The sequence below is a fragment of the Argentina silus genome (assembly GCF_951799395.1).
Source record: "Argentina silus genome assembly, chromosome: 16".
NCBI classification, from domain to species: Eukaryota; Metazoa; Chordata; class Actinopteri; order Argentiniformes; family Argentinidae; genus Argentina; species Argentina silus.
In genome coordinates this window covers 13,037,582-13,061,079 of record NC_139670.1, presented here as the reverse complement: position 1 = coordinate 13,061,079, position 23,498 = coordinate 13,037,582, and the positions used below count along the sequence as shown (strand labels likewise).

The 23,498-nt window shown below is 49.0% G+C and overlaps 3 protein-coding genes across 6 annotated transcripts in view; 2 read left to right on the top strand and 1 right to left on the bottom strand.

The window, feature by feature from the left end:
- Positions 1 to 269: 269 nt before the first annotated feature.
- Positions 270 to 10,600, top strand: fbxo11b (F-box protein 11b; the record flags this gene model as incomplete). 3 transcript variants are annotated; one of them, XM_083687973.1, is made up of 22 exons in its annotated part: positions 270 to 549; positions 1,781 to 1,944; positions 2,290 to 2,371; positions 2,764 to 2,905; positions 3,044 to 3,173; positions 3,466 to 3,549; positions 3,890 to 4,022; positions 4,270 to 4,376; positions 4,775 to 4,886; positions 5,019 to 5,125; positions 5,312 to 5,449; positions 5,586 to 5,803; positions 5,941 to 6,121; positions 6,522 to 6,644; positions 6,796 to 6,881; positions 7,035 to 7,111; positions 7,266 to 7,409; positions 7,697 to 7,807; positions 7,936 to 8,043; positions 8,434 to 8,542; positions 8,693 to 8,791; positions 8,909 to 10,600. In XM_083687973.1, exons 1-22 carry the CDS (start codon positions 462 to 464, stop codon positions 9,036 to 9,038), a joined length of 2,673 nt encoding a protein of 890 aa, XP_083544099.1. In that variant the 5' UTR covers positions 270 to 461. The 3 variants fall into 3 exon arrangements, with proteins under 3 accessions (XP_083544099.1, XP_083544098.1, XP_083544100.1); XM_083687972.1 differs by having other exon boundaries at positions 2,761 to 2,905; XM_083687974.1 differs by lacking the exon at positions 8,909 to 10,600 and having other exon boundaries at positions 2,761 to 2,905; positions 8,693 to 8,795.
- On the bottom strand, positions 9,935 to 18,060 carry msh2 (mutS homolog 2 (E. coli); the record flags this gene model as incomplete). Of its 2 annotated transcripts, none has more annotated exons than XM_083687970.1 (16): positions 9,935 to 11,625; positions 12,198 to 12,361; positions 12,449 to 12,696; positions 13,130 to 13,334; positions 13,428 to 13,673; positions 13,774 to 13,871; positions 14,260 to 14,410; positions 14,648 to 14,771; positions 14,862 to 14,971; positions 15,078 to 15,277; positions 15,568 to 15,701; positions 16,463 to 16,612; positions 16,703 to 16,849; positions 16,989 to 17,273; positions 17,440 to 17,588; positions 17,853 to 18,060. In XM_083687970.1, 16 exons carry the CDS (start codon positions 18,058 to 18,060, stop codon positions 11,449 to 11,451), a joined length of 2,796 nt encoding a protein of 931 aa, XP_083544096.1. In that variant the 3' UTR covers positions 9,935 to 11,448. The 2 variants fall into 2 exon arrangements, with proteins under 2 accessions (XP_083544096.1, XP_083544097.1); XM_083687971.1 differs by having other exon boundaries at positions 12,204 to 12,361.
- Positions 18,061 to 22,863: 4,803 nt separating this feature from the next.
- Positions 22,864 to 23,498, top strand: part of gch2 (GTP cyclohydrolase 2) — a 4,888-nt gene continuing 4,253 nt past the window's right edge. The window contains exon 1 of the mRNA XM_083688241.1: positions 22,864 to 23,222. Coding sequence (XP_083544367.1) covers positions 22,910 to 23,222 — 313 coding nt within the window. The 5' untranslated portion in view covers positions 22,864 to 22,909. The remainder of the gene's footprint in view (positions 23,223 to 23,498) is intronic.

The following is a 23,498-nucleotide window of genomic DNA, read 5'->3' as shown; positions in this document are numbered from 1 at the left end:
GTCACTCTCCCTCTCTCTCTCTCTTACATGTAATCTGTGTAACATTCTCCCCTGTCTTCACTAATACGGTTGTCCGAATTAGAACGCTACGCCGACCCGTCTGAGTTGAGATCCCTCTTTGAGACAGCTTTGCTGATTCGCGTCCGCAGGGAGCTGTGTAGGTTTGAGTCGCCCAGCGTGATTGGTGGGCAGAGCTTCTCGATGATTTTTTTTCCGTGATTCTGTCCCCCTGTGGGTTAATGGCTCCTCCTGCTAAAGAGAGAGACGGATCTGGCACCAAGCAACACAGGGGGGAGCAGCCCGAAAAACAGTAACTTCACCCCGGATTAGAACCGCTCTCCGTCGCAGTCCGCTGAGTGTTTTTAGAAAGAGGCGGACGGGGTTGCAGTTTGGGCCGTGTGTTAAAACTAGAAGCAGACGTTCGAGGAAGGCATTCTATTTTTTAACAACCGACTCCCCAAATGAACTCCGTCAGAGCCACCAACAGAAGACCTAGGCGAGTGTCGAGGCCGCGCCCGGTGCAGCCCGAACGGAACAACGGGGAACGAGGTGAGACGGGCCGTAGTCAGCACATCATTCACATTGTAGACTTGTCAGGGGGCGCTTGCCTCCATTGCCCCGTACCTTACACCCGCTTCTCGAGCTTCCGCATGTTGGCACTGTGGTGTTCGTTAGGAAAAACCGAGGCTTCTTGCCCTGTGGTCCAAGCCAGGCCGCGCTTTGTTTGGCTTGAGTGACTGTGTGGCTAACGACGCTAAGCTATGGGGGGAGCGCTGTTGACTGTATTGCGTACATTGCCCGATAGCTAACTAGCCCATGTTTAACAGAATCAAAGATATGGTCTCTGTGTTTAAATCAACTGACTGGGTTGTGTTCATGATGGCAATAGTGGGCTAACATTAGTAGTGAGCTAGCATCCTCAGCCTTAACTAGCTTACGTTAGCTAGCTGCTTGACGGAAGAAATCTGCGTTGCGTTTTTGGACTGCCATTTTTGGGGTGTAACAGTCAGCTAGATAGCTTGCCACTGCACCGTCTATTTTTTTTTAGCAGCAGTGGAGGCAGATTCATTTTCTTGCTAGCCTGAGCTAATTAACCGTGTTGGTGACTGGCTCTCATTTCGTTGATTTACTTAGCGAGCTAGCTATACGTGTAATGTTAGCTAGCCAGCCAGCTAGGGCTCCTTCCTTGTATTAGCCCACCTAGCCCGGTCCGCCTATGTTTGTTTACACCGCGGATTTGCAAGCTACGCAGTTGAGTTTTGACGCCGATCGACCCTAGGTTGCAGCCCGTTGACGCGCTGACATACAGCCAGACCTTACCACGGAGTTGTCTAGGCTTTGACTGTGTCATCTATGTGAAGGGTTTGGGGGCCGGTGTGCTGCGGGATATAGTTAGTGTTTTCTTGGGATACGTCAGGCGACTCGGGGGGGCCCCCCCAGTCGGGCTGGCTGCAGGGGAAGGCATCTGCCATTATCAATCACCAACCTTTGTCTTTAAGCATGGTCCTGCCGATGAGCCGGCAGCATACTGAATTTAAAGCTCTGAAATATAATTAGCTACTAGTCAACCGCCCCCCCCCCCCCCCACACACACACACACACACACACACACACCCCAGTTGCAATGGTTGATTAGAATGTCACTGGTCACCTTGCTGTTATTTGGTTGTGACTATGCTCCTCTTATGGGTGGATATGTTCATTGGAACTATTATATGTGTATGTGATTGTGCTGAGAGGATCCATGTGTGTGTTAATGACTGTCAACCTGTGTCTCCAGATGAGGAAGCCCCAGCAGCAGCAGAGATGGTTGTGGAGGAGTCAGGTCCTGGAGCTCAGAATAGCCCCTACCAGCTTCGCCGCAAGTCCCTGCTACCCAAGAGAACCGCCTCCGCCTCTACCTCCGCTTCTGCCTCTGCCTGCCCTAGCAAGAGCCCCATGGAGGTCAGACAGACAGAGAGAGAGAGAGAGTTCCTGTGTTTCCAAGAGGATCGACCTGAGCAAGGCTGTGCATGGAATCACTAAACTACAAATCACCAGTTATTATATCACACAACTACTCATTGTGTGATTTTTTTTTAAATTTATATTAGCTAATCTGTGCAGCGCCTCGCTCAGGCCAATCCCCCTGAAACATAGGGAATGTTTGGGACGGCTGGGGTTGTCTATCTATGTGTTGATGATGTTTGTGTATCTATCGAGGTGTGTGTGTGTATGGTTGATGTGTATTTGTCAGTTGTGTGTGTGTGTGTGTTTTTTTTTTTGCTGATGTCTCGTGTCCTGTTACAGGGAGCGTCCACCTCAGCCATAGAACCTTTTGGCCACCGAGCCAAACGAGCACGGGTGTCTGGCAAGAGCCACGACCTGCCAGGTGAGTGTGTGTGTATGTATGTATGTATGTATGTATGTATGTGTGTGTGTGACAATGCATTTAGATGTCTTGAGTAATTGAAAAGTGGATGCAGGTAGATTTTATACAGGTATAGTTGATAGGCACAGGTTTTGTGTTTTAATACAGTACCGAAGTCGTATTGCGATGCTTAGCCCAGGCCTAATGCTAAGCCTGGATGCTAACTGTAGCGTTGCTTGGGACTTGGGATTAGTTTACGGTTGCCGGGTCCACCGGTGTGTCACCGAAGGTTGGCGCTCCTGACCGACATTAAAAGTCACATTACGACAGGCTTAAAGGGGATTTCAGAAGCCTGACTGACACGCGAGGCGAGCTCGGATTGACATTGAGTCGTCTGTGTCTCTGATTAGCAGCCCCAGCAGAGCAGTACCTACAGCAGAAGCTCCCGGATGAGGTGGTGTTGAAGATCTTCTCCTACCTGCTGGAGCAGGACCTCTGTCAGGCTGCCTGCGTCTGCAAACGGTTCAGCCAGCTAGCCAACGACCCCATACTCTGGTCAGTGTCGAGGATGGATTGATTCCATTCCATTTGAAGCGTTGTTTTGCTTCCGCTTTTTTTTTTTTTTTCTGCGGACTTGGGGGGGCAGATGGCTTATGTGAAATGTCTGTGCCTGGTTCGTTTTCCCCTTTCCAGGAAGCGTCTGTATATGGAGGTGTTTGAGTACACGCGTCCCATGATGCACCCTGAGCCAGGCAAGTTCTTCCAGGTCAGCCCTGAGGAGCACGAACAGCCTAACCCCTGGAAGGAGAGCTTCCAGCAATTGGTAGGTTTGTGTGTGTGTGTGTGTGTGTGTGTGTGTGTGTCTGTGTGTGTGTGCGTCTGTGTGTGTGTGTGTGCGTCTGTGCGTCTGTGAGCGTCTGTGTGTTGTTTTTGGTTAAGACTAGCATTGTAGCATCATGTTGTGTATTATGGTGTTGTTGGTTGGGTGTAATGGATCGATGAGTGTCAATGTTGTGCGTGCGTGTTTGTGCATGATGGGTGGTCATATGACTGTATTTTGTGGTGTGTGTGTGAGAAGGTTTTATTTACAGATTGTGTGTGTCTTGTTATTGCAGTATAAAGGGGCCCATGTGAAGCCTGGCTTTGCAGAGCATTTCTACAGTAACCCAGGCAGATACAAAGGCCGAGAGAACATGCTGGTAAGACTCACTTACTGCTTCACAGAGGGACGGCCAAAGGCAGCCCTTCAGGCAGCCCTTCAGGCGTCTTTAAGTCCTTTCTACGGGGATGGGTCCAAACGTCTACTTGGATAGATGTTAAGCTATACAGCCATGACAGATTGATTACACCGCCGACGATGTTTACCGAGTTGGACACTTAAAAGCTCCAAGGGGGTCAAGTTGGATTTGCAAACCCATCACGTTCTGAACTACTGGGCTATATGTGTGTACGTTGTATTTAAGTGTGTGTGTGTGTGTGTGTGTGTGTGTGTGTGTGTGTGTGTGTGTGTGTGTGCGCGTGTGCGTGTGCGTCATGCAGTATTACGACACCATAGAGGATGCGTTGGGTGGGGTGCAAGAGGCTCATTTTGACGGCCTGATCTTCGTCCACTCTGGCATCTACACAGACGAGTGGATCTACATCGAGTCCCCTATCACCATGATAGGAGCAGGTACGTCCTCTCCCCTTGGCCACCCTGGAGACCCTCCCGTGTGGCCCAGTTGGTAGTAGAGCATGGCGCTGGCAACATTTGGGTCAGGGAAACGGCTGCACTGGCTGTACTGTCGGTTGCTTTAGATAAATGCATCTGATAAATGGCGTATTAAGTGTGTGTGCGCGCGTGTGTGTGTATACACACACACACACGTGCTAATGTGTCTTCTTTCTCTCTCTGTGTGTGTGTGTGTGTGTGTGTGTAGCTCCTGGTAAGGTAGCTGATAAGGTAGTGATTGAGAACACCAGAGACTCCACGTTTGTCTTCATGGAGGGATCAGAGGACGCCTACGTGGGATACATGACCATCAGGGTAAACACACACACACATAAACACACGCATGCGTGCTCTTCTATCCCCAGAATCACTCGCCCATCCCTCCACTCCTTCCAACCTCCTGTCCCACATCCTCTCCAAACTGCCCCGTGTGAAAATACTTAAAAGGCTTCTGTCATTCTTCCCATTCCTCCCGTTACTGATCTGTCTGAGGCGGATGGGTTGAAGCGGATCATCCTCCGTAAAGCTTACTCCCGTCCTCCTCCCTCTGTATCAGTTAGAACACAAATGTAGTACGTACAGAGGACGCCATGTTTTTTTTTTTTGTAGCCTTGATTTATAGTCCAAATGGTTTGTGTGTTCAGCCAATGAGTGGGGAGGACCCAGCGAGCGTCTGTATGACCTGTGAACCCTGTCCACCCTTCCATCCACAGTTCAACCCCGATGACAAGTCTGCTCAGCACCACAACGCCCACCACTGTCTGGAGATCACCGTCAACTGCAGCCCCAACATAGACCACTGCATCATCCGCTCTACCTGCACAGGTAACACACGCACGCACGCACACACAACCACACACACACACACACTCTGCAACCCCGTCATCCACTCTGCAGTGTGGCATGTTGGGTAACAGTGTTTGTTTTGTGTGTTTTGTCTCTCTCTCTCTCTCTCAGTGGGCTCAGCTGTGTGTGTGAGCGGCCAGGGGGCGTGTCCAACCATCAAACACTGCAACATCAGTGACTGTGAGAACGTAGGACTGTACATCACAGACCACGCACAGGTAAACACACACACACACACACACTCATTGAACACACACGGAAACACACACCCTCATTGACCACACACAGGTTAACACACTTAATGCTTCCAGTACTGGTAAACGCGCATACACCTCTGTCCACCTACTGGTGAACACACACACACACACACACTCACTCTCTGTCTGACCGCGTGTCTCTTGCAGGGTATCTACGAGGACAACGAGATCAGTAACAACGCGCTGGCGGGTATCTGGGTGAAAAACCACGGCAACCCCATCATCAGACGCAACCACATCCATCACGGTCGAGACGTGGGAGTGTTCACCTTCGACCACGGCATGGTAACTCACCCCAACCCCCGCCCCCCCCCACCTTTTTGAACCTCCAATTCCTAGACCGTAGTCCAAACATACCAACCTCAACCCTCCCCCCCACCCACCTCTCCCCCTCTCTCTCTCTGTCTCCCCCCCCCCTCAGGGTTACTTTGAGAGCTGTAACATCCATAGGAACCGTATAGCAGGGTTTGAGGTGAAGGCGTACGCCAACCCCACGGTGGTGCGCTGTGAGATCCACCACGGCCAGACCGGGGGGATCTACGTCCACGAGAAGGGACGGGGGCAGTTCATCGAGAACAAGATCTACGCCAACAACTTCGCCGGAGTGTGGATCACCTCCAACAGCGACCCCACAATACGGTACATATGTGTTACACACACACACACACACACACTCTTGCATTATAGCGTTCACGCTTTCATCCAAAACGTCTGTTTGTTCGACGATGACTGTTATGGGGTTCCGTCTGTGACTTGGGTTTTCTCTCCGTATCCAGGGGCAACGCAATCTTTAACGGGAACCAAGGAGGCGTGTACATATTTGGAGATGGGCGGGGCTTGATAGAGGGCAACGATATCTACGGCAATGCTCTGGCGGGAATCCAGATCCGAACCAACAGTTGTCCCATCGTACGACACAACAAGATCCATGACGGACAGCACGGGGGCATCTACGTGGTAAACACACACACACACACACACATGTGTACACACACAAACAAACGTGTACACACACACATTATTACACACACACACACACACACACACACACACAAACATGTGTACACACACAAACAAACGTGTACACACACACATTATTTCACATACACACACACACATTCTTTCTCTCACACACACACATATTTTCACACACACACACAGATCAACAATGAAACATTGGGAGTCCCAGGGACCCTGATATTCCAGAGGTGCCTGGGCTTGTGAGACTGCTGGTCGTTGATTGTGTGTGTGTGTGTGTGTGTGTGTGTGTGTGTGTGTGTGTGTGTGTGTGTGTGTGTGTGTGTGTGTGTGTGTGTGTGTGTGTGTGTGTGTGTGTGTGTGTGTGTGTGTGTTCCAGCATGAGAAGGGCCAGGGGGTGATCGAGGAGAACGAGGTGTACAGCAACACGCTGGCGGGAGTCTGGGTGACGACCGGCAGCACTCCTGTCCTCCGTAGGAACCGCATCCACAGTGGGAAACAGGTAACACACACACACTCTCTCTCTCTCTCTCTCTCTCTCTCTCTCTCTCAGAGAGCAGACGTCACACCTTGCTTGACTGCCCATTTATGTTTCCATTATCGCTGATATATTCTTCTAATGTCCCCCCCCCCCCCCTCCATTCCTCTCTCAGGTGGGGGTGTATTTCTATGATAACGGCCATGGGGTGTTGGAGGACAATGACATCTATAATCACATGTACTCCGGCGTGCAGATACGGTAAGTCCAGCTCTCTCACCTGACAGTCAGATGTGTGTATGGATATATATATATATATATATGTATGTATGTGTGTGTGTGTGTGTTATGGGCTCCCAGCACACACACACACACACAATAATTTTTGACGAACGTTCCGTTCATCTTCTACAGGACGGGTAGCAACCCGAAGATCAGACGCAATAAGATCTGGGGAGGACAGAATGGAGGCATCCTGGTCTACAACTCAGGTCAGAACGTGTGTGTGTGTTATATATGTGTGTGTGTGTGTGTGTGTGTGTGTGTGTGTGTGTTTGTGTGGCGTATGCAACATAAAGCTGTGTGTTAAACCTCTTTTTGTATATGTCTTTTGTTATACGAAATAAAACTTGCCGTGTGTGTTAGGTCTGGGCTTCATCGAGGATAATGAGATCTTTGACAACGCCATGGCGGGGGTGTGGATAAAGACGGACAGCAACCCCACCCTGCGGCGCAACAAGATCCACGACGGCAGAGACGGAGGCATCTGCATCTTCAACGGAGGGAGAGGTGACATACACTCACACTCTCTACACTCACATACACACTCACACATACACACTCACACACACACACTCTCACACACTCACACACACACACACACACACACACACTCTCTCACATACATACACTCTCTCACACACACACACACACACTCTCTCACACACACACTCTCTCACACACACACTCTCGCACTCTCACACACACACACTCACACACACACACGTGGGTGTGTAACCGCCGCCCAAGGCGGAATCCCTCCTCAGCCCGGCCCCTGACTCCTCTCGTGTGCGTAGGTCTGCTGGAGGAGAACGACATCTTCAGGAACGCCCAGGCCGGGGTCCTGATCAGCACCAACAGCCACCCGGTGCTCCGAAAGAACCGCATCTTCGACGGCTTCGCAGCAGGTCAGCGTTGCGCTTTGACGCCACCAGAGCGCGTCACGTGCTTGACGTGACGGCTCGGTGGCCATTACCCCCTTTTGATGGGCCGCCCCTCCGTCGGCCCGTGTTGACGATGTCCTTTCCTGTCGCAGGCATCGAGATCACGAACCACGCCACGGCCACCCTGGAGGGGAACCAGATCTTCAACAACCGCTTCGGGGGCCTGTTCCTCGCCTCGGGGGTCAACGTCACCATGAAAGGTAGGCAACGCTCAGGCTACGCTAACGTAGTACTGAGGACAGGCTTATGTAGCGCTACGAGGCTATGCTAATGTAGTACTGAGGACAGGCTTGTGTAGCGCTACGAGGCTATGCTAATGTAGTACTGAGGGCAGGCTTGTGTAGCGCTACGAGGCTATGCTAATGTAGTACTGAGGACAGGCTTGTGTAGCGCTACGAGGCTAGACTCATGTTTTGCTCTCTCCCTCCTTGTAGACACATGACCAACATTCTATATGACTCCAGAGCGTGTTGACACTAACTCCTGCAGTGTTGGGCATCTCTGGTATCAAATATCATGTGCCGTTGTTCTGCATGAGATCTACACTGATGCTCTCCTCTGCTCTCCTCTCCTCTCCTCTCCTCTCCCAGATAATAAGATCATGAATAACCAGGATGCCATAGAGAAGGCTGTGAGCAGAGGGCAGTGTCTCTACAAGATCTCCAGCTACACCAGTTACCCCATGCATGACTTTTACAGGTACACACACACACACACACACACACACACGTATGCATCAGTGACTCCATGTGTGATTTCTATATTGTGATTTCTAGGTACACCCACCCACACCCTAGTTGCCCTGTACATGACCTCTACCTCTACTCTTCCGTACGTCCCTCCCTCCAGGTGTCACACCTGCAATACGACAGACAGAAATGCCATCTGTGTCAACTGCATCAAGAAATGCCACCAGGGGCATGATGTGGAATTTATACGGCATGATAGGTGAGTCTCTCTCTTTCTCACAAACACACACACCCTCCCTCCCTCCCTCTGTCTCCATGTAGTTTGTAATGAGGCCTCTTTATTCTTAGTTAACCCTGCGTCTCTGTCCCCGCGCAGGTTTTTCTGTGACTGTGGAGCAGGGACGTTGTCCAACCCCTGCACACTGGCTGGAGAGCCCACCCACGATACAGACACTCTGTACGACTCAGCACCGCCCATAGAGTCCAACACGCTGCAACACAACTGAACACACACACACACACACACATTACACACATACACACACATACGCATACATTACACACACACACACACACATTACACACACTATACATAATTACACACAACACACTATACATAATTACACACAGTTGCACACAACACACAGTTACACACACACACACTCAGTTGCATCCAGAAGGACCCAGAGAGACTCTGTGTATGCGGCGCTCTCCCACGGGATAAGAGACAGAGGATCTGCAGAAGGAGAACCCTCAGGCTTACTGCAGAGCGCTGTGCCGTGAGTCTCCACCAGAGGGGGGCGGTGGGGCCGCGGAGCTCAAAGAGGAGAAACGGACCCATACAGAATGGCCACATGAGATTCCTCACTCTAGCGTTCAGATGGCGCGGTGCGAGAGAGAGAGAGAGTGAGGGTTGTGATAAAGGGGTGTTGCTTCCTTGACCACGTGTGGGTTCCCCGGGAGAGTGGCCAATGAGAGACTTCCCCCCCCTGTCCCCCGGTCCCCCGTCCCCCCGTCGTCCCCCCTCCCCTCCTCCCTCTTGGATGTGTGAAGGTCCTACGACGTGCGGAGCTCGAGCCTCGCGCCCTGAGCGACACACTTCCCGTTCAGAGCAACCGGCGCGCCGCGGTCCCCAAGGCTGCCCTGGCAACAGTACACAGGCAGCGGATGGGCTGTTATATATATGTATGGATAAAGCAAAGAGAGAGAGAGAGAGACTATGTGATGGAGCACTTCAGCTTTTTTAATGTTATTCTGATCAACGAATATGATTTTAATGCTTTTCTCATGTAGTTTTGTATTTTCAAGCGAAAATCTTACTGTATTTGAATGTCTTTTATTTTATTATATATTATTATGATAATTATTGTTATTGTTAATTTTCTTTTTATTAGCACCCCCTCCCCCCCCCCCCTGCCCGCCCGCCCCCCCCCCCCCCCCCCCCCCCCCCAGGCTTACTGCAGAAACTCTGCCTCCCAGTGGTACCCTAGTTCTTTCTGTGAAAGAGAAACACGTTAAACACTAATATCCTCTCCAGTTTATTAGCTATGGCAGGTGGAGGAACTCCACAGTTGTAAAAAGGTGTGTGTGCGCGCGTGCGTGTGTGCGTGCGCGTGTGTGTAGATGTGTGTGACGTACGGTGTGCGTTTAGTGTATGTACTGTCTATTTGTGTGTGTTTGAGGGTGTATGTGTTTTGAGATTATGCAGTCAGTGTTGCTGGAGAGGGTTAGTTGCCAGGCACCAGGCCTCCTTAGAACTGGGACAGATGAGTCTTTCTGCAGTCTCCTCCCCCTCTTCCCCCCCCCCCCCCGTCTCCCCCTCCTCTTCCTCCTCTCCCCCTCCTCCTCTTCCTCCTCTCTCCCCTGTGTATTGTGGTGACTTTGGCTCCTCATGTGGCCTGAATCGTATGCATGTACCATAACATCTAGACTTAATATATTGTGAAGTATTCAATAACCATTATGTAGATGCTAGTAGGAATTCAAAAAGGGTTTAATTTCCTAGAAAGAAAAAAAAAGAAAACAGGCAACTGGTCATTTTTAAGAAAATAAAACTTTATTAGATCAATGTGCTTGCGTGTCTGGTTTTGTGGATCCACCCTCGACCCGTCTGTGGGGGGGTTCATGTTGAGTCTTGCCTATGGTGATGTCATCAACAAACTTGAGATATTCTCTGCAACTTGCTCTGCTACTGATTATAAGAATATATAACAGATTATAGGGTCCCCCTACGCAATTTCCATTTCAAAATTCCAGACCTGTATTTTCAGATTGCTTCGTTGATTTGTGTTTCGGCACATCTGGCAAAAATGCACGTGTGGAGTGTGACCTCTGTCAAAAAAGACAGCTATGTAGATCTGTGGAAATGATCTGGCTTAGAAAAAAATATTGAATACTATTCTGATCTCTTCTGGTACAAATATGGTATATTTATTTATTTCCATTCCAACCAATTCATTTCCAGACTGTGTTAATAGTTTTATTTTTATGTTTTCCAGGTCTGGAAATTGTCCATTTTTTTTATTCCAGATCTGTGTAGGAACCCTGAGATTATGCATCTGTGATTATAACAACCCACTTGTGAAGTTTATGTATGTTATCTTAACAAGGACACTGGTTACAAAACAGATGGCTTTATTCATGGAACCATCACTACTGTTAAGAGAAAAATAAATCAAGGACAACTTAAAGTAGTTAAAGTTAATTGGATAACAAAGAATTCATTCAAAGTTTATAGTGTCTACACATTCTATGAAATGTCAAAGAGGAACAACAAGGAAATTAACCACAGAACTTAGAATCTACTGTACATGATGTCATGGCATCCTGGGCCATCAGACATGGGAGTTATCAAACTAGTATGTTATGATCAATACCATGTGTTTGTATTGGTGTGTGTGTGTCAGTCAGTCAGTCTCATGCTGTGGGTGTGGAAACAGAGTGTTCCAGTATATCTGTGATGTAAGTGTTGTTGTGGGCAACAAGCTCCTCCTTCATCCGTTTAAGCTCCGCCTTCACCTCCTCATCAGTCATGGACGTTACCGGGAGGGACTTGACCTTCCCCAGGAACCCCTGGATCAATCTCTCACCCTCCTGAGGAACACACAGACAATGAACCATTAGGGTAGGAATCACACGGAATGCAATACTGCATAGACCAGTGGGGGTAGAAATCAGAGGACAGGCTCATTTGGAATGAATAGAATGAGGAATGGTATCAAAAAGGTGTTTGATCTCATTCCGTCATTCCATGCATTCCAATGAGCCCGTCCTCCGACTTCTGCCTCCCCTGGCAGAGACGACAGTTCTCCTTCTGGGAGACATAACCACAGGCGGAGAGGAGATTGAGAGGTGGTGTTGGGAGAAAGGGAAAGATGGAGGGATGTGGTGTTGGGGGGGAAAGATGGAGGGATGTGGTGTTGGGGGGGAAAGATGGAGGGATGTGGTGTTGGGGGGGAAAGATGGAGGGATGTGGTGATATTATTATAATAATAATGATGTGGCCCCATGGTAGACAGCAACCTATATTCTAATGTCGATTTGTATGTCTTGTGTACTTGTGTTTGTATTTTAATCCACTGTTGTTATTGTATTGAATTGCCCTGGAATCAAAATGAATGGTGTTTATTTTTATTTATTTTTTTATTTTAAAGAAAGCAGGCAACCTCTACCAGTTTCTCTGTGCAGCGTTTCTTGGCGTCCGGTCCCTCCCCCTGAGGATCCTGGAACTCCTCCAGCTCCGCAGCTTTCTCCTTCGCCATGGAAATCACCGCCGCGGGAAAACACGCCATCTCCGCCACGTGGATCCCAAAACTCTGATCACACACACCTGAGCACGCACATGCACAACAGCCGCAACGTCAGAGAGAGAGAGAGTGTGTGTACCTGTATCACATACAGTATGAGTACCACATACCTGGTTTGACCCTGTACAGCATGGTGAGTGTGTTTTCGGTGGTCAGAGCTGTAACGTGTAGATTGTGTACAGTGGGATGCTGTGTGGCCAGTGCAGTCAGCTCATGGAAGTGTGTCGCAAACAGGCAGAAGCAGCCGATCTTCGCCGCAATGTGTTCACTGATGGCCCAGGCTAGACCAAAGCCATCGTACGTAGATGTGCCTCGGCCCAACTCATCTATGATGATCAGAGAGTCCTCTGTGGCAGAACTAGAAGGGGGAGAGAGAGAGAGAGAGAGAGAGAGAGAGAGAGATGACACCATTTCAAAAAGTGGGTTTGTGTCTTAAAGGGATAATTCATTAGAATTACATTTCCCCCCCCCCCACACACACACACACATTTTAAGGATATTTAGAGAGTTCTTATGGACCTGGAGAGTCAGCAACCCAAGATTTAGGTTTGTTTATTTAGCTTGAGCTTTTGTTAACGTAATGAAAAAGGGATGTGGGGGAAACAGTCTTGGGTTTGCAGGTCAAAATGTGTCATTTAATCTGGTGCACAGAATCAACCCACACTGGGGTTACAGATGCATTTTTTTGGTGCAAAACAGCAGGACTCTGGTTAACATGCTCCAAATCAGCAAATTGGAAAGGATGGCCACAGTGTGTGTGTGTGTATGTGTGTGTGTGTGCGTTCTCTCACCGTAAAATGGCAGAGGTCTCCAGCATCTCAGACATGAAGGTGGACACGCCCCTAATCTGGCTATCCCCCGCCCCCACACGCGCCAGCACGCTGTCAGTCACGCTCAGCTCCGCCTTATCACACGGCACGAAACAGCCAATCTGGGCCATGAGAGCGATCACGCCCACCTGACGGATGAACGTTGACTTTCCTCCCATGTTAGGACCTGGGGGGCGGTGGGGGGGGAGAAAGAGAGAAGGGGACTGTTACGTAAATGTGTGAGCATCCAGTATGTGCGTGTGTGTGTGTGTGTACATACCTGTGATGATGTAAAAGCTCTTCTCTCCCTTGGTGAAGTGGATGTCGTTGGGTATGAAGGCAGTGTCTGCGTCTGACTCCATACAGGGGTGTCTGGCCTGCTGGAGGACCAGGCGTCTGCAGCCGGGCTCCAGGAGGCGTGGCCTCACGAAGGGGACGGGGGCGGAGACGGACGCCACGGCGAAGCTCACCACCACGTCCAACAGCGCTATGACGTCACTCAGACTCTGCAAGGGGTCCACGTAGCCTGGGGGGGGGGGGGGGGGGGGGGGTCAAAACGTTTAAACCACCCGGAGACCATTCTTCACCACCAGGGGTCCTCTGTGTGTGTGTGTGTGTGTGTTCACCTGAGGCAATGCTGATGATCTCCTTGACGATGGCATTCTGAGCCTCCTCATACTCCTCCCTGTTCTTAGTGTACTCTTCATTCAGAGAGCTCAGCTTGCTGCGCGCGCACGTACACACACACACGCACACACACACACACGTACACACACACGTACACACACACACACGTACACACACACACGTACACACACACACACAGTTAGAAAAAGTGGCAAAGCAGCTCAATGAAACCCCCACCCCCACCCCCACATCCACCCACAGGTGTCTGACAGTTGCCATAGGAACGACAGTTAAGGCCAGATACATCTGTCTGTCTGCATCATATTACATGCAAACTCTCCCTCTCTCAAACACCTGCAGGAGAGAAAGCGGGCAATAAATAGACATTCAAGCTACGCACGTATGCACAGAGAAGGAGAGTCAGCTTAATGCAGGGCAAACGGTGAGGGAGAGAGAGAGAGGGAGAGAGAAACAGAGCTAGGCACCTGTTAGTGAAGCGTACTCCGTTCTTCTGGACGTCCAGGGTGGTGAACTTCTTGTTGTTCCTCAGACTCTTCTCCTCCTTGCACGTCACCCTCAGGTAATACCCCAGGATGCCGTTCGAGTCCAGCTTCACGGTCTTTCCGGCATCCAGACCTGACAACCGAGAACAGGGTTCACAACAACATCTGCTCCAACACAAACCTGACTGGTTCGTGCAACGCCTCTGTCCCAACCGACCTTGGCCGGGTCCGTCAGGGACGTTCTGTATGTTTAGACAACATCGCGATGGCGGTGAGGTAAAGTTAGGCACGGTGGGATTAGTATTTGACGAGTTGAATTGTTCTACGCTGTCCCCAGTGTGTGTGTGTGTGTGTGTGTGTGTGTGTGTACCCAGTTCTCGTGCTGCGCTGGCCAGTACTCCCTGCATGCTCTTCTCCAGTGAGTCCATGCTCTCTCTCAGCTCACTCAGCACTGGGTCAAACGACGCCTTCACCAGGAACTCATGGTGATCCACCTACACACACACACACACAATAAAGTGCATGCCATCACACACACACACATTTCCAACAGAAACACACACTAAATGCTGTAGTGTACACACCTGGTTCATGTCCAGCGTGGTCTCGATCATCTCCTGGTACTTGACAAAGTCAGACTCCAGGTCTCTGAGAGGAGAGAGGAACACTGCCTCCAGCAGGACCTGGTGACTCCCTACAACACACACACATCAGGTGACAGCTCTTTTCTTGTCTTTTCTTTTTGTGTGTGTGTGTGTGTGTGTGTGTGTGTGTGTGTGTGTGTGTGTGTGCATGCTCACCCGTGTGTCTCTCCAGGGCCAGTAGCAGGGCGGGGATGTGGTTCACTGCTTGGTAACCCCGGTAACAATCCTGCAGTGTTGCAGAGTGGCGATGGAACTTCTTAGACAATCGATGAAGATCAGGAAATCTCCTGAGCAAGTCCTCCTGACAGGTCTGCCTCAGCTCAGCGTCACACACAAAACTCTCCACCAGGTCTAGCCTACACACACACAAATTTTTGCCACTGACTGGTGCATACAAATCCTGAACCTTATGCAACCAATTAATCAATCACCCGCAGTGCCAGGTGAGACCACAAAGTGGCAGCAAAGGGCTTAAATAGTGGGAGGTTGTCGGATTTGAAACAACTCAACGTTCATCGTTCTGGTTCTGTCCCAATAGTCTTTCCTCAACTCCTCACATCCTTTCTTCCTTCTCAAAAACTCTAGGAACAGATGAGACTATTGGGACACACCCGAAACCTTTCGATCTACCCCCCCACCGCCTCACCTCTCTTCTATCCTGCTCCTATCCATGAGTGGCTGCTTGATCCACTGGTTGACCAATCGCTGGCCCTGAGGGGTGCGACACTTATTCAGCAGGCCCGCCAATGAGTGAGCTCCGCTCGTGTCATCCGGGGAACCCTGGGAAGGATGAGCCAAATCAGGAGACAAAAAAGAAAAAGGTACTGAGCATAGAAATACACGGGGTAGAACCTCCTGTAGGCTGTCAACATGCTCGTAGGGAGCGCTTTATGGGTCATTTTACGGGTGATGGACGAAGCTTGTGCAATGTGTAATAAGGAGAGTATCTGTTGTAGTGGTTTTATCAGTTCTATCATCACTTCATTCTTAGACTTCGCTGCTGCTGAAACCGGTATGACAAAAAAAGAAGAAAAAAAAAATAAGATATTTCGGTAAAGCCCTGCTTGTACCGTCTGAATGCTAGGAGGTGCAGAGTGTCGATGACTGTCCTGTATTTGACTGTGCACACCCTGTGCTTACTGTTTGTCCCCATTTCGAACTGGTCAGGAGGTCAAGCCCAGGGCAGCAGAGATAAGAAGAATGGTTTAGAAAACAGTGGAGGCTGTGGCCAAATACCACCAGAAGTGGAGAAACCTTTGTTGCTGCCCTATGCTCCAGCTGGCACCATGGGAATGAGTGAGTGAGAACATTTTACCCCCAAACTCTAGGCTCATTGCTCTGCTGACATCCAGCGAGTGACAGTCCAGACAGCCTATGCCATGACAGCTGACCTGGAAGAGGTTGAGTGACAGCCCAGACAGCCTATGCCATGACAGCTGACCTGGAAGAGGTTGAGTGACAGCCCAGACAGCCTATGCCATGACAGCTGACCTGGAAGAGGTTGAGTGACAGCCCAGACAGCCTATGCCATGACAGCTGACCTGGAAGAGGTTGAGGGCCTGCACGGCTGCGTTGTCCAGCCTCATGTACTGGCCCAGGCCCAGGGTGGTCAGGCTGAAGGAGCTGAAGTTGGACTCATCAGACAACAGTTCCAAATACCGCACCGCCGCAGCCAGACATGACATGGCCACCTGCAGACACACACACACACACACACATCAAAGAACTGCGCATTGGTCTGTGAATCCATATAGTGTATGTGACAATGTTTGTGTGCTTACCTGTTTGTCAAGTTCCGGCAGTGTGTTGCTGGCAACAGTCTGTCCTTTCTGGGCTCTGAGCAGCCTGTTGAGATCCTGCACCATGTCCTTACTGCTGAACTCTGCTCTCTTCCGGTCAGAGAGCAACACACCGCCACGCTGCACCACCTACACACACACACACACACACATTTAAACACACACTACAGTATATACACATTATCTATACACACACACACACACACACACACACACACACACACACACACACACACACACACACACACACACACACACACACACACACCTCTCGTAGTTTAGCAGCGTCAGCGTTGTTGTCTCCCTGTGAGAGCAGACACTCCTTCGGACCGAGCTGGACCAGCAGAGACTCCAAGTTTGAGAACATCTCGCCGTCTGGAAACTCACAGACGCCCATCTTTTTCAGTGCTGCATCCACATAGCCAACGCCCACCACACGCTGTCCATCGGCCCCTGCCGCCAACCGAACGGCAACAATCCCGGCACTGCACTCTCCTCCAGCCCCCCCACTGAACAGAATCTCCTCAAACTGAGTCAGATTCCCAGGGGATCCCTGGGGAGGGAGGGAGGGAGGGAGAGAGAGAGAGAGAAAGCAGGAACAATAAGGGTGAGAAAAGTATATATATTGCCAATGTTTTACAGAACTTACATTTGTCATATTTTTCCATGGAGGCTGTGTGAGGTTGTAGGGTGGCCAGGTGATGGTGGTCGGCAGCTACCTTGTAATCCATTTGCCAGTCGTGGTCTCGGCTGGACTTGCTGTGGTTCTTGTACACCTCCACTCTGTATTGCCTGACCAGCAGCAGATCTCTCACAAACGCCTCAAAGTTCATCTTACTGAGAACAACACTCTCCAACTTGCGGCTCCCTACACACACACACAAATAAACACACACGTAAACACACACACGTAAACACACTCTCGATCGAACACGGTGAGATACATAAACATTGTGTGCAGCATTTCTCTATCCTGCTGGGTGCAGATCATGTTTTAACAACAGTAAACAGATCTAAGGCTGGGCCATGCAGAGTGCCAGCGGGAGTATTACACCGGCGTGGTAGCACAAGTAGGATTAATAGCAAACTCTCAGAGAAGCAAGCAGGCTAGCTAGTGAGCTAGCATACCCACCTCCACCCAGGTTTTTGATGACTGCACTCGTCTTGAAAACCTCCTTTGCTGCGAAGACAGCATCTTTCCCGTGCACCGTGTAGTAGTCATTGCGATCGAATACTCTGAATGTCGTGTCGGGTTTCTTAGGCATCGCGAAATAGTATTTGAGAAAGCCATGTTCGGTGGCGCTGTCCATGGACAGGTTGGTTTTCGGCTGCACCGCCATGCTGGAATCTCCCGCCACGGCCAGAGGAACACAGGATATGACGTTTAGATCAATAGAACAAATAATCTAAAAAAAAAAAAAAAAAAGGAGTTGAGTACAGTGGGTAAAAAAAAAGAAGATCTAAATCCGATTGTTTTGAATGGATTAAAGGGATAGATCACTATTTTACAATGTATAGTCAGATGGTTCCTTACCTTGAAACGAGTCTATCGGCCAGGATAAACTGTAATCCATGGTTCAGTTTTTTTTAAAGAGCAACCAAAAAAAAGTTGTCACACACATAGAAAAGTGGCCAAATCAACTCAAATGAACTCTTTGACTTGGTTGGAAGTTACTGTGAGGTGATTTGACCACAAATGTTGAACCTTATTTTTGTACCCCTAAAACTCCCATTGTTTTGTTTTTTTGCTTAGTGGTTAGCTGATAGTAGTGGCTATTTGAACAACTCTGAACCATGGATTACAGTTTATTTAGTGACTACTTTCAAGGTAAGACACCATACACCTGTATGATGCAAAATAGTGCGGTTCAAATTGACCCTGGTAACGGCCCTGTTTCTGAAGTATTAAACAGGTGCGATCTGGTGCGCTGTGCAGCGCCTGTGCAATGTTGGGCGACCTGAAACATAACCAAAGTATTCCGAGTGCCCATACCCATCGCCCTAAATGTGCACTCATTGACGGGGCGCAAACAAGTTCACACTTTGGAGAGTTGGTGATTCTATAACCATCAGGCTGTCAATACACTCTGAATGTGTGCATGCTGTGTGTGTGACTGTGTGAAATCAGGTATTGATCACACTCTCACTGCACCGTGACCCCCAGTTCTCAGAGTTGTGATTCTTTCTTCGAGGAGAGATCACCTGACCCAAGACCAACCAGAGTCACACACACAAACACTGAATCGGTTCATCTTGGATTGATGTCATGCTCTAATGGCAACACTGATTACATGCTCACATACAGAACTTTCCCAAGACACACACACATGAGTGTGTACACATGCCATTTCACACTTTGTACACATACTGTACATTCTTGAAGCCTGCCCTGGTTGTGGACAGCGATGGGCCTACACATTTACTTATCTAGAAATCTGGACAATGAGCTGATTGTCATCTCTTTTATTCAGGTCACCTGACATGAATGAATGCACCTTGCCATATCTGAAACTGACTAGGGGTATGCAACCCTTCACAACAGTGTGTGTGTGTGTGTGTGTGTGTGTGTGTGTGTGTGTGTGTGTGTGTGTGTGTGTGTGTGTGTGTGTGTGTGTGTGTGTGTGTGTGTGTCTGTGTGTGTGTGTCTGTGTCTGTGTCTGTGATGAAGTAGCTGCTCTGTTTTGGAGACAAGTCTGACTGATGGTGAAATAGTGGTAAATATGGGGACTTTGTCTCAAGTTTGCCTCAACTGGCTGCATGACGTGTGTCTTGTTTAGTTCAAGTTCAAGTTCCGTTATTTTGTCATTAATGTGAAAGGTGAGTGTGAGGCCAATGACGCCAATGCCTGGCGAGTGTCACTAAATAGATGGAAGCAGAGAGAACAGGGCGTGACTCGGGGGTGGCTGTTGTCCTTGATGATCTTTCCAGCCTTCCTCTTGCATCTCTCAGATTAGATCGCTACAGTGACACACTTGATTCTGGGAATGAGCTTGTTCTTTTATTTCATCTTGTGATCAACAGTCAGGTTGCCGTCCCTGTCCCCGTCCCCCCGTCAAACACATAATAACATTAACTATGGAGATTAAAGCATGCCAACTACAGTGTGCCTGAGAGATTGACCTGAGAGAGAACGAGCATGGCGTGACAAAACTATACATTACTGTACACACACGTACACACACACACACACACACACACACACCATCTCACTCTACTGAGCCCAGTGATAAATAGTGTTTCCAAGTGCTGCTAGTCAAGGAATAGTGAGTATGACCTTACACAGTAGGTTAAGTTGCTCAGTTGGCTCTGTTTAGAAGCTTGCAATTGGATATTGAATTCATAAATGTAGTCCATTGAAATCTGAGACAGGGTTAGGGTTAGGGTGTGTGTGTGTGTGTGTGTGTGTGTGTGTGTGTGTGTGTGTGTGTGTGTGTGTGTGTGTGTGTGTGCGCGTGTGTGTGCGTGATGGGCCCCCCCCCCCCCCACCCACACACACATATATACAAGAGCAGGAGTTAGCTGGACAGTTTGCACATGACGAGAGTAACTGTGGAGATTACAGCGTGTCGACTACAGTGTGTCTGAGAGATTGACCGGAGAGAATACCAGCAATGCATGACTACAGTATCCACACACACACACACACACACACACACACACACACACACACACACACATTGAATTCATAAATTTAGTCCAATGAAATCTTCATTCAAGAAGAGACCAGGTAGATCTCGACCACAATCTTCGACCTTGCAAAAATGTGCAGAGGTAGTGACCGCTGAGCAGGTCTTATGGCCTGTGGGTAGAAACTGGAGCCTATTGGACCAGGTTTGGATGATGGATACCTTTTGCCAGAAGGGAACAGAGAGAACAGGGCGTGGCTGGGGTGGCTGTTGTCCCTGATGATCTTCCTGGCCTTCTTCTTGCACCTCTCAGAGTAAATATCCTGAATGGCTGGTAGCCAGCGGCCCATAATGTACTGGGCCGTTTTCACCACCCTCTGTAGAGCCTTACGGTCAAGGGCAGTGCAGCTGTCGTACCAGGCGGTGATACGGCTGGTCAGGATACTCTCTGTGGTGCATCTGTAAAAGTTTGTAAGGATGTTGGGGTCCATGCCAAATTACCTCAGATACCTGAGGAAAAACGCGCACAAACACACACACACACACACACACACACACACCACACACACTCTGAGATCAAGACGCCGCATCAGCACGTAAGGATGTCCATGCCAAATTACCTCAGACACCTGAGGAAAAACGCGCACAGACACACACACACACACACACCACACCCACTCTGCCGTTGGGGTCCATGAAAAAAAAAAAACACGCACAGACACACACACACACACACACACACACACCACACCCACTCTGCCGTTGGGGTCGATGCCAGTTTGCACATGATGGTGTGGTGTTCTTCCTCCCACTCTGCCGTTGGGGTCGATGCCAGTTTGCAGATGATGGTGTGGTGTTCTTCCTCCCGAAGTCCACGATCAGTTCCTTAGTTTTGCTGATATTCAGAGAAAAGTTGTTATCCTGGCACCAGTCCGCCAGGACTCTTAACCTAACCAAACCTCCCGTTGTATAAAGCTCCATAGGAGTAAATATAGCTATTTAAGCTACATTGTTGAGCGTGATTGAAACATTTCTTTTTTTATATTCGAGACATGTGTGCTAATATAAGTACGGTGGCTAACGTGATCAGTTGCTAATATATCTTAAATCCGAAAAGAAATATTCGAACTTGCGCAGTTTTACACACCGTCTCCGTTTCTGGGATGATGGAGAAAGCGAAATATTGAAGAATTATTGTATTATGTTGGGAGCACATTTAGCAGCCAAATATTACACTATTCATGTCAGTTTTGCAGCGCTGAAACAAAGCTTTTCTGTATTTTGTAGAACATCTTTGGTTGGTTATTGTTTGCCACTGTCCGCTTTCCTACTGTGTGACATTGTCATTGTAAAACTAGCTAAGTCTATGAAATATATGGTAGCCCATAACATTAAATCAAATTAATCATATCAGTCAAATAAAACACATGAAAACAACTAGTTTGCATATATTGCTTTGTTTATCAACAATCGGCCTAGCAATATATACAGTTTCTTTGTCTGTCTCAGCAGAAAAGTAGTAGGACACAGCAGCGGGGTTCCATGAGGCCGTCCAACCTGGTCTCATGCGAGCGCATGAGATCATGAGACAGGGTTGGCACATCTCCCCGCCGCAGCCTCGGTCAGGGCCGGGTTTCAAGTGGACCGGAGCATATCATACCCAGCCGCTGTAGTTCACAGCGACTCATTGAAAACGTTGGACTAGAGCAGCGTATAGGATAGCTTGCATTCATTGTGTAAATCAAAGATGAATATGACCTTTCAGCATCGACTTCCGATATATAAAGCTTTTCTATAGTGACGTCATGCGCCTCCTGTTTGACGTCACGATGCATGCTTAGTTTTGTTGATGACATTAATTTATTTCATTGTATAACCTGACGGATGTGTAGTCAACCGCGTTGATTGCTAATACACTGTCCTGAACCCCTGAACTCGAGCCCTATAATAACCCCCCCCCCCCCCCCCTCTTGATCAGAATGTAACCGAAGTGTGTCATTTCACTTTTAATTAATTACCCCTACCTAGAGGATTAGATGATGGCATGCTGAAAATATAAAGTTAAATAGCATTTAATTGATGTCAAACTCTAAAAAGGCTACATTTTGCCCCCAACATCACAGGAAGGCTAACTTATTTCCTAGTAATTCATAAAGGCTCCCTCAGCACGTGAGTACTCGTGCCTGGGAGACTAGCGCGCAGGACAATGAGCGTGATCTTTCAGCCGTTCGAAGCGTTTAGGAATCTATAATCGATTACTGCATATAAAATAATGTCGCATCCCGCGAATAGCTTTCCCTCGTACGTTATTACATTTCAGTCAGATCTGTTGAGCTCGTGATTACGTCACGACACGTGTGGACTTGGTCTTTCTGCACTGTTAAGACTTGATTTGGCACAGTGCGCACGCAGTGGCGCGTAGCCTATATAAACTGTGTGCGGGACAGAGATATGGCAAAGCGGTACAGTGCACAGCAAGATAACCACGAGGTACCAAGAGAAACTGCTACAAGCAACTGAAGACGTTCTCAATCTCAAACGAAAATAATATTTTCTCTCAGTCATGGACTATCAGAAAGCCTCCGAGATGAACAGTCACTGCAACGGTAACGGCAAACTCGTGTCAGAGTTCCACTTCAAAAACGGTTTCAGTGAGCTTAGCCTTGAGGCCAAAAAGGCCGCCGTTCAGCGCAAGCCCGAAACGTCCAGGAAAGAGGCAGAAGACGAGTCCCGGTTACCGGCACTTCAAGCCGCTTATACCAGCATCCTGCGCGAACTCGGGGAGAACACCGACCGGCAGGGATTGTTGCGCACGCCGTTGCGCGCCGCCAAAGCCATGCAGTTCCTCACCAAGGGCTACCACGAGACCATTTACGGTAAGTGCAATTATCGTGCACCGGCAAATATGCCTACTGGGTTTCGATATTTCGGCATCCAATCCCAAACTGATCCCTTGTCTCCAATACCAACAATTGGCAGGAGGGAAGGCGCCCACAAAACTTTGGGCGAGGTACAGACTATATACGGCAGATTAGGAGAGTCGCAGACTCTATTGCTCCCGTCGCATTTTAATGGATCAAAGATACGATACGTTTTACACTGCAATTGGACCAATAGAGTGTGGGAGTCAGTCTGTCTGCGATAGTCTGCAC